The sequence below is a fragment of the Panthera onca genome, chromosome B1 (genome assembly GCF_046562875.1).
Source record: "Panthera onca isolate mPanOnc1 chromosome B1, mPanOnc1 haplotype 2, whole genome shotgun sequence".
NCBI lineage: Eukaryota > Metazoa > Chordata > Mammalia > Carnivora > Felidae > Panthera > Panthera onca.
The window spans coordinates 169,813,831-169,833,160 of record NC_138342.1 but is presented as its reverse complement, the minus strand read 5'-3'; the positions used below and the strand labels follow the sequence as shown (position 1 = coordinate 169,833,160).

General features: G+C 46.1%; 1 protein-coding gene across 3 annotated transcripts in view; it reads left to right on the top strand.

Annotated features, from left to right (window-relative positions):
- The first annotated feature begins 294 nt into the window (after positions 1 to 294).
- Positions 295 to 19,330, top strand: part of PEBP4 (phosphatidylethanolamine binding protein 4) — a 226,450-nt gene continuing 207,414 nt past the window's right edge. The window contains exons 1-3 of one of the 3 annotated variants that reach the window (XR_013555053.2): positions 296 to 501; positions 12,427 to 12,637; positions 12,725 to 12,861. Coding sequence is in view for 2 of the 3 variants with exons in the window: in XM_060653301.3 (XP_060509284.1) it covers positions 12,731 to 12,861 (131 nt within the window). In the remaining variant the exon portion in view is untranslated. Of the gene's footprint in view, positions 502 to 12,426; positions 12,638 to 12,724; positions 12,862 to 19,330 lie in introns of all 3 variants that reach the window. The other 2 variants (XM_060653300.3, XM_060653301.3) reach the window with 2 other exon arrangements.

The window sequence follows — 19,330 nt, the reverse complement described above, 5'->3', positions numbered from 1 at the left end:
ACTGTTTGTGTCTATCTGTGACTCTGGTCTCAATGGTTTCTCTCTTTATTCTTCCATAGCCATCTCTTTGTGCATCTATGGTACCTCTTCAGCCTGTCTCACAGTGTATCCTGAAAGGTAGGAGAAATGGTAAGAGAATTGTCTCCAACTCCATGATTTTTGCTCTTGACTTTAGAATCCTTGGAAAAGGGAATGCTGGAAAACCCACCCATTCTTCTTTTCCTATTCTTACCCACTCCTCATGTTGGGTGCTTCCTGGAACTTCCTGGAACTTTCCCCAACTGCCTCCCCAACGGCCAACTGCTGCCTCCTCTCCTGGCACTCCAGGAGCCTCTCCCAAAACTCCCATATTCTCAACACTGGCAGACCCTGATCACCTTAAGGGCCCAATCTGTGGGGCATCCTGGAGGGAACTTGCTCCCCACCTTGTCCAGCCCAGAAACCTGCCAAGATTTATCACCTCCCTGCAGCCACTGCCCAATAGCTCCTACACTGCTCTGGGTAAGTGAAAGGGGCTCTTCACTCCGGTTGATGCGAGGAAGGGACTTTCCATAATGACCAGACATACAGAGACAGAGAGAATGAGAAGTTCTCAGGGATGAGAACTGTGGCCTAGAGAATTTAAGAGAATTAGTGTTTAGGTCATATTTCCGATTTCTTTACCCTTGTATGGTTTGAGGCCATTACTCAGGGCATTTCTGCATGCTTGTGTTTGAGCATCAAACATTTCTCTAACTTTCCCAGAAAGGACTCCTTGGCACATTTCTCACTATTAGAGTCCTGGACTGGGATTAGCGTTACCGATTTCAGTTCAGCTAGGCCTTACTTCTAACAGACTTAGAAGTTTCTTTCCTTTGCGAGGTCCTGATTTCATCCTCCAAGGAAGAAGAATTCCTCTTTCTTCTCATGTGAAGACATGTGGGCAGAACTAGACATCCAATCTGTGCACCAAAGGAAGGGAGGAGGGTAAATCTGCAGCTCCAGTGGGCTCTACATTCAATGCTCATCTCCACGAGGACAGACAGAATATTCATTCTTCTGAGGATGATATGGCAGCAAATGAACCTGGAAAATGCTACCATTTCATAGCATATCTGGGCCTTTCCATTCTGTGGATGAAGTGAGTCATTAATACATACATCATAAGGCTGAGGCAGTGAGCTTATTAGGTCAACAGTTGGTTGCTGAGACCAACAAGCTGGGGTTCTCAGAGAGGAGACTTCATGTTCCTGGAGTGAAGTGGCCCAAGCCCCCAATTTCTGGTTGGAGGTCCAGCAGAAACCTTGGATAAAATGAGTGTTTGGGTCAGGGGCCAGAGCTGGGCTTATCTCATAGACACTCTCCTAGTTGCCTCACTCTTGGGAAACATAACTGCTAGAAAATTCAACTCTGGAGCTCTCTCTGCCACTGCCCCCTTGCCCCACCCCTGTCAATACCACCAGTTCCTGCATTTTCTGTTTGAGAAGTTAAAGATTTATAGTTCAAAACATGACTAGAAGGAGAGCAAGCATTTCTTAAAATAACAACAAAAGTTACATTCTGATACTTTTACATTCCAAGACAGTTTCCACATTGGTCATCTGAAATGAAAGTTACATAAAAAGCAAAATTTTCTAGTGGAGAACTAGTGGAGACTAGTGGAGACTTTAGGAGACTTTGTGGTCCTTTTCTACTCTTTACATATGAAAGACAACAAAAGGCTAGAATATTCTGTTTGCAACATATTGTTTTTGAATGTGCGTGCTTGCTTATTTTTTAAGTGTCTACTCTATTAAAAGTACTGTGGGGTGTACAGAAACTATTAGGGTGCTCACAGGATGAAATATCTGCACAGGAAACTAAAACAGAAAGAAGGTATCACTGAATGCTATTAAGGGAGAAACAAACCCTGCCCCTGAAACTGAAGTGAGACACATATTAAATTCATGGAGGCCTATGTCCACCCCTCTTTCCCTTATTTTCTTCCTTATTTATTTTTTAAAAAAATTGAATGTTTATTTATTTTTGATAGAACACAAGGGGGGGAGGAGAAGAGAAAGAGTGAGACACAGAATCTGAAACAGGCCCCAGGCTCTGAGCTGTCAGCACAGAGCCCGACGCGGGGCTCAAACACACAGACCATGAGATCATGGCCTGAGCTGAAGTCGGTCGCCCAGCTGCCCAGCCAGCCAACTGAGCCACCCAGGCTCCCCTCCTCCCTTATTTAAATGGTAATAGAGCACCTTCTGTTTCTCAGGCACTGTGCTAGGTGCCAGACACAGCACTTCACAGGACACATATGGTTCTTCCTCCGTAAAGGTAACAGTCTAGTGGTAGATAAGCACAAGTAAATGACAAATAAAAATGGCTGGGTACATACTATCATGGTGGAAGACTGTATGTGGGTAGGAGAGGATATCTAAGAAGGTTCACTGAAGGAAGGTTCACTAATGTTTAAATAACACGTGAAGGATAAGCAAAAGCCATCTGGGTCATGTGGTGGAAGAGAATGGCTCTTCTTACAGAGAGAACAGCTTGTACAAAGGCATTAGAGTCAGAGAGAGTATAGCCAATTGGGAATGTGGAAAGTAGTCTACACAGGCTGATCAAGTGGTCTATACAGTGAGGAGAATGGATTAGGTCAGTTTTCTAAGGTGGGCTCTATAAATCACTGGTTCCTTGGTGTATTGTGTGTGTGCACTAAAATGTATATAAAATTTACCATTTTAACTCTTTTTAATTACATTCACAATGTTGAGACTTTATCACCCTATGTATTTCCAAAACATTCATTACCCCAAGAAAAAGTCTGTAACTATTAAGCAGTAACTCCTTATTGTGAGAAAATAAGTTTCTGTTGCTTAAGCCACCCAGTCGGTGATATGTGGCTATGGCAGCACTGACAAACTAATACATTCATCTTGTTCCAGATCTTCGGGAAAAATTTTTGAGTCTTTCACCATTGAGTATGATGTTAGCTATGGATAGTCCATATATGGCCTTTATCATATTGAGGCTGTTGAGTTTTTATCAAGTTTTTATGGGTTTGTTGAGTGTTTATCAAGAAAGTTGTTGAATTTTGTCAAATGCTTTTTCTGCATCAAGTGAGATAATCATGTGGATTTTTTCCTTCATTCTGTCAATGTGGTGTATTATATTGGTTGATGTTCATGTGTTGAACCCTTCTTCCATTCCAGGAACAACTCTTACTTGGTCATGTTGTATAATCCTGTTAATATGCTTCTGAATGCAGTTTGCTAGGGTTTTTACATTAATATGCATATTGGTCTTTTGTTTGAATATTGGTCTTTAGTTTTCCTTTCTTGTAATGTCTTTGTCTGGTTTTGGTATTGGAGTAATGTTAGCCTGACAAAATTACTTAAGACATATTCCCTCCACTTTAATTTTTTGAGTTTGTAGTGACATGTTTTTATTCCCTTTTTATTTCTTTTTGGTATATTCTATGGGTATATTTTGTGGGTATCATGACTATCATATATAACAACTTAAAATTATAACAATCTAATTTAAATTGGTACCAGCTTACCTCCAATTGCAAAAGATAGCTACACTCCCCTACTTTATGTTACTGATGTTACAGATTATATTTTTATATATCTGTACACTAACAAAGATTTATAATTACTTTTGTGCATTTGTCTTTTAAATCCTATATTTTAAGAAAGTGGAGTTGCAATGCAAAATTTATTGGCTTTTATGTTTGCCCATATATTTACCTCTACCTGAGATCTTTATATCTTTATCTAACATCAAGTTACTATCTACTGTCCTTTCATTTCAACCCAAATGACTCTTATTAGCATTTTTTTTTTTTTTTGCAGGGAATCTCTAGTGGCAATGAATTCCCTCAGTTTTTGTTTAACTGGGAATGTCTTAATATCTCCCTCATTTTTTAAGGGCAGTTTTGCTGTATATAGAATTTTTGGTTGACAGGTTTCTTCTCTAAATATTTTAAATACAGTTAACCCTTAAATAACATGGGTTTGACCTTCATGGATCCACTTATTTGTGGATTTTTTTTCTCTTCCTTGTGGTTTTCTTAATAACATTTTCTTTTCTCTAGCTTACTTTATTGTAAGATTACAGTATGTAATATGTATAACATCGAAACTATGTGTTAACCAACTGTTTATGTTATCGGTAAGGGCTCTAGTCAATGGTAGGCTATTAGTACTTAAGTTTTTTTTGGGGGGGGTGTTCAAAAGTTATATGCAGATATTTGACTGCATGGGGGTCAGTGCACCTAACCCCTCTGTTGCTCGAAGGTCAACTGTATATCATCCCAATGCCTTCAGCCTCCAGGGTTTCTTCTGAGAAATCAGTTGTCAGTCTTGCAGAGGATACCTTGTACATGACATGTCCCTTTTATCTTGCTGGTTTCAAGATTCATTTTTTGGCTTTTAACAGTTTGATTATGTATCTTGGTATGAGTGTGTTTTAGTTTATTCTACTTTGTGTTTCTTGAGCTCTTTGCGTTTGCAGATTCATGTGTTTAATCAAATTTGGGAAGTTTTTGGCCATTATTTCTTCAAATAATCCATCTGCTCCCTTCTCTCTTTTCTCCTTCTGGAACTCTCATAATGCATACACCGGTCTACTTGATGGTATCCCGTGGGTCTTTTAAGCTCTGTTCATTTTTTTTTCATTGTTTTTTCTTTTTGCTCTTGATCCCAAACTCAATAATTTCAACATTCTTATCTTTAAATTTATGGATTACTTTTTTTCTCCCTGTTCAAATAAGCTATTGAACCCCTATAGTAAATTTATCACTCAGTTATTTTATTTTTTTATCTCTATAATTTGTTTTGTTGGTTTTTATAATTTCTAAACTTTGTTGATATTCTGATTTTGTTCATATACTGTTTCACTGTCTTCCTGATTTCCTTTAGTTATTGATTCATGTTTTTCTTTAGCTCTTTGAGTATATTTAAGACAGTTATTTTAAAGTCTTTAATAAGTTTGATGTGTGAGCTTTCTCAGGGACTGTTTATGTCAACTTATTTTATTCCTTTGAATGGGCTACATTTTATTGTTCTTTGTGATTTTTCTGTCATTGTTGAAAGTTGGGTATTTGAAAGAAGCAGCCACTTTCCCCAGTCTTTTCAGACTGGCTATGTGCCAGAGAAGACCTTCACTGATTAGATGGGCATGGTCTGGGCCCAGGGGTGAGCCCAAGATGAGAACTTTAGACCTTCTCTGTTTTTTTTTCTGAGCATGTGTCTTGCCTGGACATGAATGTGGCTTTCTCAATTCCCCCATATACACAGCTTCTTTTAAATGTTGTAATTTCCCCCCAGGAATCTCACCTTAGCTTCTTTTGGGGACTTATATTGTCCTTTAGATGTCTTCATCAATAATGTCTTGCCCCAAGTATCTGAAGATCTGTAGTATCCCTGCAGTTTTCATAAACAATTTCCACTCCTTACTCTCCCTGAGATCTCAGTTAGACAAAACAGAGACCAGTACTTCAGGCAATCCCTAGACAGGTTAGAACACTGCAGTAAGGTTTTCTTTGCTCCCTCTGATTTCTCTTATTTGAGAGAGGAAATTGGTAACTGGGCTTCAGTGTCCTCTAAACCAAGACTGGATTATTCTGGGGACAGTGTAGGGGCAAAGACAAGTGAAAATGCCATGTAATTTCTTACCATATTGAAGGCAACGCTTCCTTGACTGAGAATTCACTTGGTTGCTCTCGACCTTTGACTGTTTTCCAGAGCTCACAGCTCAGCCAGCTTTGGGAGTTTAATTTGTTTTGTTAGTTAGCTGGTTTGGTTTTGGGTTGTGTGTGCGTGTGTGTGTGTTTTGAAGTTTCCATAGAGGAATGAGAGCTTGGAGCTTCCCAGTACATCATCTTGCTGATGTGACCTGGTTGTTTTTTCTTTAAACAGCATTATTAAGATATATTTCACATACCACACAGTTCACCAAATTGTACGGTATAATTTAAATATGTATAATTTAATGTTTTTTAAAGTGTATAATTCAATGGTTTTTAGTATATTTACAGAAATGTGCTATCACCACTACAATGTTAGAACATTTTCATCACCTCCAAAAGAAACCTTATACCCTTCAGCTATCACCCCCATCTCCCCTATTCACTCACCTGCCCACCCGCAGCTCTAGGCAACCACTAATCAATTTTCTGTCCATGTATATATACCTGTTCTGGACATTTCATATAAAAAGAATCATACAATATGTGTTCTTTTGTGACAGGCTTCTTTCACTTAGCACAATATTTCCCCACATTCCCCTGCCCCAGGGTCTGTAGAAGGCACAAGGTACTGAGAAGATAAGTGGGAGTGGTGAGCAGCAAGGGTACACAGTGGAGCAGGCAGACTGGTTCAAAACTGGAGTTACATCCAACAGCCACAACATGAAGAAGATGGAAAAAAAGATGGTGTGAGTGAATAGTAGAAACAAAGAATCACAGGAAACTAAGCACCAGAGAGAAGCAAGTCAGAATAAGTAAAGAAAAAGGACAGTGGTCAAGGGATTGGAGTTCAGAATAAGATGAAAGACTGAGTGTCATGGGAATAGCAAAGTGAGAGAAAAAGAAGAGGTTGTTATCAGAATAGCTTCTTGAATTTAAGATTTTAGGGATGGAATGTTTTTTAGTGATGACAGTGTCCAAGAAGTTGCCATGAGAAAAGAGGCTGGAGAGGAGGGCACAGAAGATGTTGGAAGAGGATATGGATGTCACCCAGTGTTGACATCAAGACTTGGAACAGGGGAAAATTTCCTTGCCAAATAACAATGTCTTCAGTGAGGAGGAGTGATAGGAAGGCAGATAATACCAATTAGGACTGATTCAGATGGAGTAAGCCTCAAGAAGTGTAGATTTTGACAAGAGGACTGAGGAGTCATGGTATAGAAGCAGCAATGGGGAATGAACAGCTAGTCAATCTTACCTCCCAGTCCCCAGACATGTCAGGGGTGAGAAACTGTGCATTCCACACTTTGAAGAACTTCAAGAGAAGCAACTTTTCAAGGGTCAGGGAGATTCGGGTTATGGCAAGAGGTGGAGGTGAAGGGATATCAATGGGGAAAGCAAAGTCGTTTCAGCAAATGATGTTGGGCCAATTGGATAGCTACATGCAAAAGAGTGAAATTGGACCTCTAACACAACATATAAAAATTAAGTCACAATGGATTGATGATGTAAATGTAAGAGCTAAGATTGGAAAACTTTTGGAAGAAAACGTAGGGGAAAATCTTCATGACATTGGATTTGTGATAATTTCTTGGATATGACACCAAAAGCACAGACAACAAAAGAAAAGATAGATAAACCATACTTCACTGAAATTAAAAACTTTTCTGCATCATAGTACACAATCAAGAAAATAAAAAGACAACCCATAGAAGGGGAGAAAATGTTTACAAATCAAATATCTGGTGAAGGCCTATGATTTTTGGCACCAATCCCAATGTGTGAGTTTTTTCTCTACATCAAGAAATTCTCTAACACTAGCTGGATGTCCTACAATTCAACTCAATTCTGACACTATTTACCTGGAGATAGCATTAGATCCCACAGGATAAGGGGCTTGGTCCTACAAGACTGTTCCCTTACCCTCAGGTGCCAATTGTAACTCCAGACTATTACCTGAGCTTCTGGCCTACCAGCTGTAGATTAGAGGTTCCGACAACCTCCTCCTTGGGTTCAATTAATTTGTTAGAGTGGCTCACAGAACTCAGAGAAACATTTGACTTAACTAGATTACTAGTTTATTACAAAAGGATGTAACTCAGAAACAGCCAGGTAGAAGAGATGCATAGGTCAAGGTATGTAAGAAGGGGCACAGAGCTATTCTCTCTGAGTTGTATCCTTTCCCCAAATCTCCAAGTGTTCACTAACCTGGAAGCTCTCCTCACCTCTATCCTTTTGAGTTTTTAATGGAGGTCTCATTACATAGGTATGTAAATCACTGGACATTGATGATTGATTCCACTTCCAGCGCCCCTCCCCTCCCTGAAGGTGGAGAAGGAGAATTAAAAGTCCCAAACCTCCAATCATATGGTTGATTTCACTGGCAACCAGCCCCCATCTTTTTAGGTGCTTTCCAAAAGTTACCTCATTACCATATAATTAGGTATGGTTGAAAAGGGGTTATTATGAATGTCAAGACATCTTTATCACTCTTATCAGGAAATTCCAAGGGTTTTAGAAGCTCTGTGCAAAAAAATGAGATGAATATCAAATATATATTTTTTATAAATCACAGTGTCTAATATCCAAAATATATAAAGAACTTGTCTAACTCAACAATAAAAAGATAACCTATTTGAAAAGTGGCAAAGGATTTGAATGGATATTTCTCTAAAGAAGATACATAAATAGGCAAAAACTCATGAAAAGATGTTCTACATCATTAGTCATCAGGAAAATGCAAATCAAAACCACATGTAATACCATTTCATGCCCACTCAGATCACTATAATCAAAAAGAAACAATAAGGAGTCCTAGTGAGGATGTGAAGAAATTGGAACCTTCCTTGCTAGTAGAAAGATAAAATATAATGGCCACTTTGGGAGACAGACTGGTAGTTCCTCAAAATGTTATACATGGAATTGTCATATGAGCCAACAATTCTACTCCTGGGCATAACTCAAGAAAATTGAAAGCATATTTTCACACACAAAAACATGTCTACAAATGTTTATAATAGCATCGTTCATAATAGCCCCAAATAACTCAATGTCCATCAACTGATGAGTGGGTAAATAAAATGTGGCATATCCATACAATGGAATATTAATTCAGCTATAAAAGATAACAAAGTACTGACAACATGGATGAACCTTGAAAACATGCTGGGTGAAAGAAGCTGGTCACAAGAGAACACATACACAGTTGATCCTTGAACGGCATCGGTTTGAACTGCATGGGTCTACCTATATGTGATTTGTTTACAGTAGAGGCCTACAAATGTATTTTCTCTTTCTTACGATTTTCTTAATAATGTTTTCTTTTCTCTAGCTTACTGTACTGTAAGAATACATGTAACACAAAATATGTGTTAATCAACGATTTATGTTATCAGCAAGGCTTCCAGACAACAGTAGGCTCTCGGTAGTCAAATTTGGGGGGAGTCAAAAGTTATACACAGATTTTCAACTGCACAGGGGATTGGCATCCCTAATTCCCATGCTGTTCAAGGGTCAACTGTAGTATGATTCCATTTATATGAAACATCCAGAATAGGCAAATCCTCAAAGGTAGAGAGAGTAGATTAGTGACTCGGGGGACTGGGAGAGGAAGGAATGGGGACTAACTGCTAATAAATTCTGCTTTGGGGCTTCTTTTGGGGGTGATGAAAATGTTCTGGAATTAGATAGTGATGATGGTTGTGCTACTTTGTGATGGTTGCACAACCTTTAGTGATTTCTATACTAAAACCACTGAATTGTACATGTTAAAAGGGTGGATCTTATGGTTTGTGAATCTCAATTTCTTAATGAAAACGGAAGGAAAAGCGCGAGGGGGAATTCAGTAACTGCAGTTCAGAGATTTCAGAGGGCACATATGGAAAGGTTTTGGAGGGAGGGAAAGCATGAGCGGCTGTCTGGATAAAGAAGGAAGGTAACATCTGGGCAGTGATGGGGGTGAGGGGCTGTTAGGCACAGGAGGCTTGGAAGGATAGAAGGGGGTGGGGGTCAAGACTTCTAGGAGCACTGGCCCAGCAGATTCCTGGGTTTGGAGGGATCAAGGCATCTCAGGAAGTCAACAGCCTCTGCCTACCTGATAGTGTTTGGATGTAGTCCCAGCCCTGGTGACTAAAGGAAGAGAAGGGGACTCCCAGGGTGGCCACCTCAGGATCTAGAGATGGGAGTTTCCAGAAATAAGGCTGTAGAGAAAAACATGCTGGCAATGGGAAAGAGACACAGCACCTTCCTGGGCTTGAATGTGGTTCCTAGATCTTGGACTCCACATTTGAAGTGAAGTTCTGTGAATCCCCAAGAGAAAGATCAGATTCGAAAATACCGAGAACCACTGCACTCTGTCAGATCTCTTTGCAAAAACAAGCCAGAGAAGGTTAGATAAATAATCAAACGGGATCCAGGGCCAGGCGCCAACTTGAGTGGTTATTTCCTGCTGATGTTTATTGAGTTAGGAGCTATTAAGTGAAAATAGGACTGTCAGAAACAGAGGTGGTGGGTTTGTCAGGCATTCAAACAGTAATTTATTAGACATCTAGACTCACCAGGCACTGTGCTGGGAATGCTGGACGCAAACTCAGTACAGCCTCCACGAAGCTTGTAGATTGAAGGGCGGGGGAACCACAAGCAAATCTTTAAGCAAGTAATTACAAAAGAATTCATTGCAAGCATATAAGCACAAGGAAAGGAATAAGGAGCTATGATTCTGTATAACAGGAATTTAACGGAAGCTAGGTGTCAGGGCATTTCTCCGAAGAAATGGCATTTTGACTATCCACCAAAAGGGGGTGGGAAGTGAGGGCGGTGCAGAGAAAGGCCCTGGGGCAGGAAGGAGCTGGAGGGATGAGCGAGAGTTAAACCTCAAGCAGCGGAGAGTAGAGAGTCACAGCTAGAGAAGCAGGAGGAGCCAGATCATGCAGGCATAGGAGATTCTGGGCTTTGTTCCAAGAACACAGGGAATAGAGGGGGGCAACAGAAGGGAAAGAAGGGCGACAGCCAAGCTCCAAGAGGGGGCAGTAGAGGAGTGGTTAATGGTTAAGAAGCAAGTAGTCTGGAAGCAGATGGCATGGGTTCAAATCCCAGGTCTTCCACTTATGACTCATGTGACCAAGGTCCAAGTTAGCTAACCTATCTGTACCTCAGTCTCCTCCTCTGTAAAATGGGATAAGAATAGCACCTACTCCAAAGGATCATATCATAAGGATTCAATGATAAAAGCTTGCCACATACTGAGTAAGGAAGCATTGCTGACCTGAGCAGACTCAGCAGGAGCAACCCTACCCTGGGGACTCTTCCCCACCTCCAGACGGTGTTTTTTTGTTTTTTTGTTTTTTTTTTTTGGTACTAAGAGCTATTGGTATTGAGGAAAGTTTTGGCTTCTCTAGCGGCTGCCACTTTGAAGATCAGAGTCTCTTGGCCTTTGAAGACCATTCTGGCAGCATTGTCCTTGTGGCTCTGGCTATCCTGTGAGCTCTATGAGAACAGGGACCATGCTGTCCCTACACCATAGAGCAGACACAGGGCCTGGCACATGGGAGGTGCTCAGTACCTGATAGCGAAATGGATTGGGAATGCATACACGATCGAGCATTCCGTAGGTGAGGTCATCCCTCACTGAGGGCCTTAACGTAATTTGTTCAATTCCATTCTCACCGCCATCCTGTGAGGAGGCTACTAGGAGACACCTCCAGTAGGGAAGATCTGGGGAATGAGTCCTCTGTGGGGGAGCTGTAGTCATACATCAGGGACTCTAATGATTGAGAAATGTGTTTAATTAATAGCCCCCAAGAAGAGCTTTTTGCTAGAAGTTGGGATCCTGGATGCAGGAATTCAATTGGAAAGCCAGCTATGCTGAAATAGTTTCTCTAAAGCTTAAGCTGTGTAAACTTTATAGCTATGATCTCATCTTCCTTAGCAAGGCACGGGAGCGACGGGTCATTATACTTGTTTATGAAAGGGAGAAATGGAGCATCTTAGAGAGGCATAGTCCCCACTCCCCTACCCAGGCAGCCTGGCGGGGCTCAGAGCAGAACACGGGAGTCCTCAGTTCCCAGCTGCTAGAACATTCCCCAGCACACCCCCACACCCCATCTCAGAGAAGACAGAGCACAGATCAACTGGAAAGGCCGTGGGAGAACTGCCTGTGATCTTCCCCTGCCCTCTCTGGTTCCAATCAGAGTCCCACACACAACTTCCTACAGGCTGCTCCCCCCTTCCGCCCAGCCGGCACCTCACTGGCACCGTGCAAGCTGCTCCCTTCCCCAGCAGCCCTGCCGGTTTCTTCTCCGGAGACTATTATTTTGGGAGACTGCTGAGTTCAGCACTGCTGCAAGGTGCAGTCGGAGGAGCCCTTCTGTCCTCAGCTGGCCCTTTGGAGCTGGCCTCGGGGCCAGGGCGGCCCTAAGTGCGGCAGCCCTTCCTGCACAGGGTCACTGCATCCAACCACCGACCGTCCGTCAGCCCCAAGGCCCTCAAGGCAGGTGGCATGGGAACTGTGGGCAGGAGAAGCAGAGCTGTCTCCGGCGCACAGCCCAGCCCAACCCCTGCTCCTGGAAAAACAACCAAGGTCTTGCTCTTGCAGGCTCCCCGGAACCCGCCCCCAGCTTAAAGCCTGGGGTCATCAGCTTCCCAGAGTTTGCCTTAAAGCCAAAGAAGCAGGCTGGCCCATGGCCCACTGATCATACACGGGGCGAGTGGTGGGGGACAAGATGAGGATCTGGGTGGGGTGAGAGGCTTATATAAGCCCTTCTGCTTCGCAGCTTGCTCTCTGCCCTGGCAGCCGGGATTAGAGGACAGCAAAGCCTTGCCCTGACAGAGGAGGGGCCTCAGCCAGGACTGCAAATTGAGCCCGGGTTGGAGTAGGCCCAGGTCCTCCCAAGGTATTTGTGTCCGGGTGGCAGATTAGCTGCGGGAGCCCAGGCAGCTGCCTGCCCTTCTCCTTCTGCTTACCAGAGGTCCTTGTTCCTCCAAGTGAGTCCCCTGGGGGTGGGGGCCACAGGGTGAGAAGGGCGCCCCCTGCAGAGGGCCCCGCAGCTCTAAAAGTCCCTTGTGTTCCAGGTATCCATGGGCTGGACAATGAAGCTGGCCACGGCGGCACTGTTTCTGGGTCTCACAATGGTGGTCCCCGGGGACGAGGAGGACGGCGACATGTGTATGTACGAGGCCCTGTCTGACACCGATGCTGTCCTCTGCAAGTAAGGCTGGTGGGGCCCGGGAAGCAACCAGGCAGGGCAAAATGGGGGTTGAGATCTCCAGGAGGGGTGTTTGCAGAACCAGGGAGCGTTGTCTCCTAAGTGGCCTTCGTGGGCAGGTAGAAAATCACTGAGCCCTGGAGACCACCTCAATGGAGGCCAGCATTAAGGAAAGAACTGGAGACAGGCTCCTACCTTCCAGACGGTGGTCTCCCGGACCCAGAGGGTATATACAGATACAGTCAGCTCCCCTTTATACTCCAGGGGGGCCTCCAAACCTGAGGGGCTGGCCTCACCCTCCCTGCTGGCACCCAAGAGAGACCATCCCTCCCCACAGCCCAGAATGCTCCCTTCCCCCAACAAAGAAGCATTTTAAAGAACAGTAGCAGTCCACAGAGGGTGTGGGATTGGACCCTCCCTGTGTGAGAAGTGGCCATTTGCTTTTCAGTATGGAGGCGCTGGGAGTGTGGGGCAGGTGGGCCTTTAAGGAGCGTGGCCACTGGGTGTTGTCTAGAGAGGAGGCTGGGCCTCAGAGGCTGGCTTTTTCCCTTCTGAGGACCCAAGCTCCTCCTGCCTGTGTCAGAGTTCAGCTCTCTCCTCACTGACTGCCCGTTAGAAAAGCCAGTCTTAATTGTCCTGGGCTCGTGGCTCGTCCTGAGGGCTGCCCAGGCTGCTTTGCTGCCAACCCCTCTGCCAGTTTGGTGACAAAGGAGCCTGGCATCCCACTGAAGCCATCGGAAGTGAGAGAGGAGGGAAGAACTCTTATTTCCTGCTCTGCCTCCTTGGGTACACTTGAATTCTTACAAATGTTAACTTTTAGAAAGATAAATACATGTTTTCCCTGAAAAAGTTAGGTAGTTAAAACCCCTCCCTCTCCCAAAAGCTAACACACATTTTGCTCTGTGCTCTTATCAGTACATTTCTAAAACTATGGCCAAACAGTTCTAAATGGAGTTTTGAGTGGGAGGAGCGAACACGGCTGCATCTCACATGTGGGCTCCAGTCCTCTAGGTACTCTGCTGAGCGGAGCCTTCCTGGGGGTGGGTAGCCGTTTAACTCTGGTAGGGCAGAAGATCAAGTCCCCATGAGCCCGGGAGGTCAGCTGGGCGGGGCCACAATAAGGCCCCATTATGGAGTTCCTCCGTGCCTCCCACGTTCACTGCGGCACACTTAGAAAATGACCATGTGCGTGGTCACTGGGGGCGGCCCACCTGGGCCCCGGCTGCCCTAGGCTCTGCCCTGCAGACATCCACACGCTGGTGCCCTGGGGGCCTGTGCACTATGGTACGCCTGAGGGCTCTGGGGCATCCATTGTATGCCAGGAGTTCCGCTGGTGCCTAGACTCCTTGGCTCATTTTGCTGTTATCACGAACCCACCAGGTACGTATCACCATCCTCATATTGCAGACGAGGAATCCCCAAGATTGAAGAACCGGTCCACAGAGCTCACACACCTCGCCAGTGGCAGAGCCTGGATTCAGCCCCCCTTGTTTGGCTCTACACTCAATGCCCTTTCCCCACCCGTCTTTGGAGCTTCTCAAACTCGAGTGAAGGGGAGCTGTCTCAGGGCACTTGGGCTGCTATAACCAAGTGCTAGGGCAGAGTGCCTTATGAACAGCAGAAATTTACTTCTTCTCCTCCTGGAGGTTGGGAAGTCCCAGATCAAGGTGGCAGCAGTTTCCACGTCTGGTGAGAACCTGCTTCCTGATTCATAGATGGCTGTCTTCCCATTGTCCCCTCACACAGTGGAAGGCCCCTCCCGGACGCCCCACCTCATAATGTCATCACACCAGGGAGCTGGGGTTTGGCATATGAATTCTGGGGGAGGGGCAACTGCAACTCACTCCATTACAGGAGGTACTCTCAGGACTCCCTGGAGTCCACCAGGAGACCCCCAGCTTGAGAAACACAAACTTGCCACACTAAGGTTGTGTGCTAGGAAATGACTGGTTATAAACCGTCACTGCAAAAGGGGAGGTTTGTCTTTATTACCTCTGAAGGCCTTTGTTGGTAAAAGATCATCACTAACTGAGAACACATTATGGATACGTCAGACCCCTGAGGAGAGATCAGGATGTCCTGTGCCAGGGCCCCCTCACCTGACCTCTTCAAGAGATCTCCCCACCCCCCAAGAAGCCACTCCTCTCATTATTAGGTAGAGTCTAATAGAGAGAGAGAAAAATATATATATTATATATATATTTAGAGAGAGAGAGAGAGGGGGGCACCTGGGTGTTTCAGTCGGTTAAATGTCCTACTTCAGCTCAGGTCATGATCTCACAGTTCATGGGTTCAAGCCCCGCATTGGGCTCTGTGCCGACAGCTCAGAGCCTGGAGCCTGCTTTGGATTCTGGGTCTCCCTCTCTCTTTGTTCCTTACCCGTTCATGCTCTCTCTCTTTCTCTCAAAAATAAATAAACATTAAAAAAGTTTTTAGAGAGAGAGAACGCACACCTGACCACATGCACAAGTGGGGGATGGGCGGGGGGGGGGGAGGATCTTAAGCAGGCTCCGCGCTCAGTGCTGAGCCTGATGCAGGGCTGGATCCCAGGACTTTGGGATCATGACCTGAGCCCAAATCAAGAGTCAGACGCTCAACCAACTGAGCCACCCAGGCGTCCCGAATAGGGAATTTTTGAAGTCAGGCCTTAACACCTGAGGGTATTAATCTAGAAAGGAGGAAGTTCATGTACAGGGACAAGCAGTAGGAAGACACCGTTAAGGGAAAAGCTCTTCCAGGGTTACAGCTTACCGACCCCTGACAAAACCCTGAGATCAGAACTCAGGTTCAGTCTCAGCAGAGAGAATGACAGTCTAACCCACACCCTGTGGGTGCGTCTATTCAACAACACCCTCCCGCTACGTCAGCTCCCCTGGCTGGGAGCCCCCCCTTCCCCCCCACCCCGCCAAAGCCCTCTGGCCTGTGCTGAAAGCCCCCCCCCCCCCAGAAGCTGCATCCCCACTCGAGGCAGGGGTTGCCTTTCTTTAACTTCACCACATCCCTTCTAGTGTTGTCCTGCACACTGCATGGAACGAGTCTAGCTCCTCTTCCTCTTTTTTTTTTTTTAATGTTTATTTATTTTTGAGAGACAGAGAGACAGAGCAAGAACAGGGGAGGGCAGAGACAGAGGGAGACACAGAATCTGAAGGGGGCTCCGGGCTCCGAGCTGTCAGCACAGAGCCTGATGCGGGGCTAGAACCCACGAACTGGGAGCTCATGACCTGCGCTGAAGTTGGACACGTAACTGAACCACCCAGGCGCCCCTAGTTTCTCTTCCTCTTGAGGCTCCTTCAGACGTTGGGGGGTTATGCTGCCTGCCTCCACCCGCAGCTCTTCTCAGCTGGGCTCCCATCTTCATCGTCAGTTCCTCCTCGGGGGGCCTTGGTTCTGGGCCCCACTTCCGCAAGCGGAGGTTGGAGACAGACCCATTGCTCTTTTCCGAAGGTGGCGCCCCACACTTTGACACCGAGAACTGTGTGCCCACCCAAAACCCTCGGACCTCTGTCCAGGTGGCCTCACCTCCATGGGCCTGCTTGTCAACCTCGCTTTTAGGCCACTGGAATTCTGAGCCCTTTCCACAGGCATAGCCCCGGAGCCGTCTCTCTCTGATCCGCGTCTTACAAAGCTGAGGGGACTTGGGTCACTACTAGTCGGAAGCCTGGAGACACGGAGTGACTCCCTAGGGAAGCCGTGTGGCACAGCAGACGGCAGACAAGCCGCTGGAGTCGTTCTCCACCGCTGCACAAGTCACCCCAAACGTGGCGGCCACTCACACTTGTTGTGTCCCATTTGCTCTGGGTAGCGCCCGGCTGGGCAGCAAGGGCTCACCCGCGGCCACGGCCTCGTCTGCAGAGCGGACTGGCTGGGGCGGGGTGCTCTGCTCCCGAGCTCGCTAATGTGGGTGTTGACAGGCCTCGGGCCCTTGCCATGTGGCCTCTCCATGGGGCTGTTCACCACACAGCGGAGGCTTCCCACAGAGCCAGGATCTCAGGGGCAGAGCCTGTGAGACAAGCCACAGTCTTCTTATAACATGATCTTGGAAGTGACATCCCGTGCTGCTGCCGGATCTGCTCTGTTAGAATCAAGTCACTAAATCCAGCCCCCGTTCAAGGGGAGGGAGGGGTCCCACTAGGGTGGGAGGACCAGGAGGCGGGGATCTCTGGGGACATGATGCTGGCTGCCTGCCACACCCATGTCCCTGTCCCCGTAGTTCACCAACGATGAGACCCTGTGCTAGTTCCTTAACTTTCTTTTGGGCCTCGGTTTACTCATTTGGGAGATAAGAATAATGATAACAGCCGCTTTGAGGTGTGGTAGGAAATGAAATAATGCCCATCATGCCATTCCCTTCCCTCCACCCCATCCCCCACCCTGCCCCCAAAGCAATGTGAGATAGTGACCACGCTGGGACCAGAGCCCCTGCCCCTTCCCCCGTCCTCTCAGGTGCCTCTTGGTCTTGTGAAGTTGACCAGGAAATGTCCCAAATCTGGGGATGGAAATAGAATGTGTCCCATGTGAAGTACCCCACGAGCAGGAAGGGCACTGCAGGAAGATGGCACAAGGTGTCAAGTGTATTCTAACTAAGTTTAATTTTGGATTCAGTTCATCTCAGGCCTGTCCAGATCTTTCTTTAGGCTGATTTGATCATCTGTTACTTTTTGTTTTTATGTTTATTTATTTTTGAGGGAGAGAGAGAGCACGAGGGGCAGAGAGAGGGAGACACAGAATCCCAAGTAGGCTCCGGGCTCTGAGCTGTCATCACAGAGCCCGACGCAGAACTTGAACTCATGAACTGTGAGATCATGACCTGAGTCAGAGTCGGACGCTTAACCATCAGAGCCACGCAGGCACTCCAATCATCTGTTAGTTTTTTTTTTCTTTTTAACATTTATTCATGTTTTTTGAAAGGCAGAGAGAGACAGAGCGCGAATGGAGGAGGGGCAAAGAGAGAGGGAGACACAGAAACAGAAGCAGGCTCCAGGCTCTGAACTGTCAGCACAGAGCCCAATGCAGGGCTCAAATTCACAGACCGTGAGATCATGACCTAAGGGGAAGTCGGCCACTTAACCGACTGAGCCACCCAGGCGACCCCCGTCTGTTAATTTTAATCAACGACCAATTTGATCGTTGTTATTAATCAACTTTGTGCCACTCACAATTCAAATAAATTTGCCTTCTGTGTCCTGCTCCAAGCCTTTGGTAAAACTGCTGAACAGAACAGAGGCCTGCACATGGCCCCCTGGCATGGCCTGCTGTGTGGAGTAACATGTAGTTTTCAGATGCTGGGCTGGCAGCGCCCTGTGGTGTGACAGGGGCTGGCGGCAGGGACCTAATCCCTGGTCCCCTGGCACCTACCCTTTAGGCCCACTCACCAAACGTCAGCTTGCTGATTTTGATTAACTGTTTAAACATTTGCAGCAATTCTACCAGGATAAAATAAGGAAACCCATTCGTTTCCTGGGAGAGGCCTCTGTGTTCCTCCATTTCCATCCTGCCTGCCCCGTGGCCTTTCCCAGTCCGGGCTATGTGCTGACTCTCCAACTCTCTGCCAGTGGAGGGTCCCCTCTCTCAGCCTTGGGTCTCGCCAGCCGCAGTGGCAGGGAGCTGTTTGGCAGAACAACCAAAATGTTGCTGGGAAGAAAAATGAAGACCCGTCCTCTAAAACTTGTTCAAAAGCCATTCAAACCATGGCCTCCAAAGGAATTACTGTAAACTTGCCAAGAGGTAGAAGAAACAAGTGTGCTCAGCAAACCGGAAGTTCAGCTAACTGGCCTGAGGCTGGCTTGGGGTGGGGTGGAGTGCTGGCCCACTGGACATCCTGTGTCTGCTCAGTGTTGCAGGCTCTGGCCCTCAGGAGCCACTGGAAGGGTGGGACAGGAGGAGAATGTGAGTTCCCTCCCACTGGAAGGCAGGCCTTGCCTTTCTTCCCGGGTCCAGAACTCAGGAGCTCCCCCCTCCGGATCTACTCCCCCATTATACTCGCACCGGGTCTCCTCCAGGCATTACCTCCAGCAAGGGAATCATGGCCAGCTCTGGGTGACCACTGGCAGGGTGTGGAGCTGGTCAGCCAAGCTGGACTTTGGGCAAGGCTAGGAATTCACCCCTTCTCTGTCAGCAAATCATCTTAACCCAATGCACCCTATAGAGATCCTGGGTCTTGGTGATATAAAGTGACAGAAGGACAGAGAGGAAGGGCAAGGTTTTTGTTGTTGTTGTTGTTGTTGTTGTTGTTATTTTTAAATATCTTTTTGACATCCCAGCCTGGTATACATCCCTGAGGCTCAGATACAGGTAAGCCCTTAAGGCTAACCCTGGTGAAGTTATGGGATCAGCCCTTCCAGTGAACTCAATTCTCAGAGCATTCTTGCTATTCAGGCCTTCTTTGCAGGGAAAAAAATAGAAAAATGGATTCGTACTACAGTCTTAGTGACCAGATATTTTACCTCCTAGGAGATATTTGCATTTTGAAAGT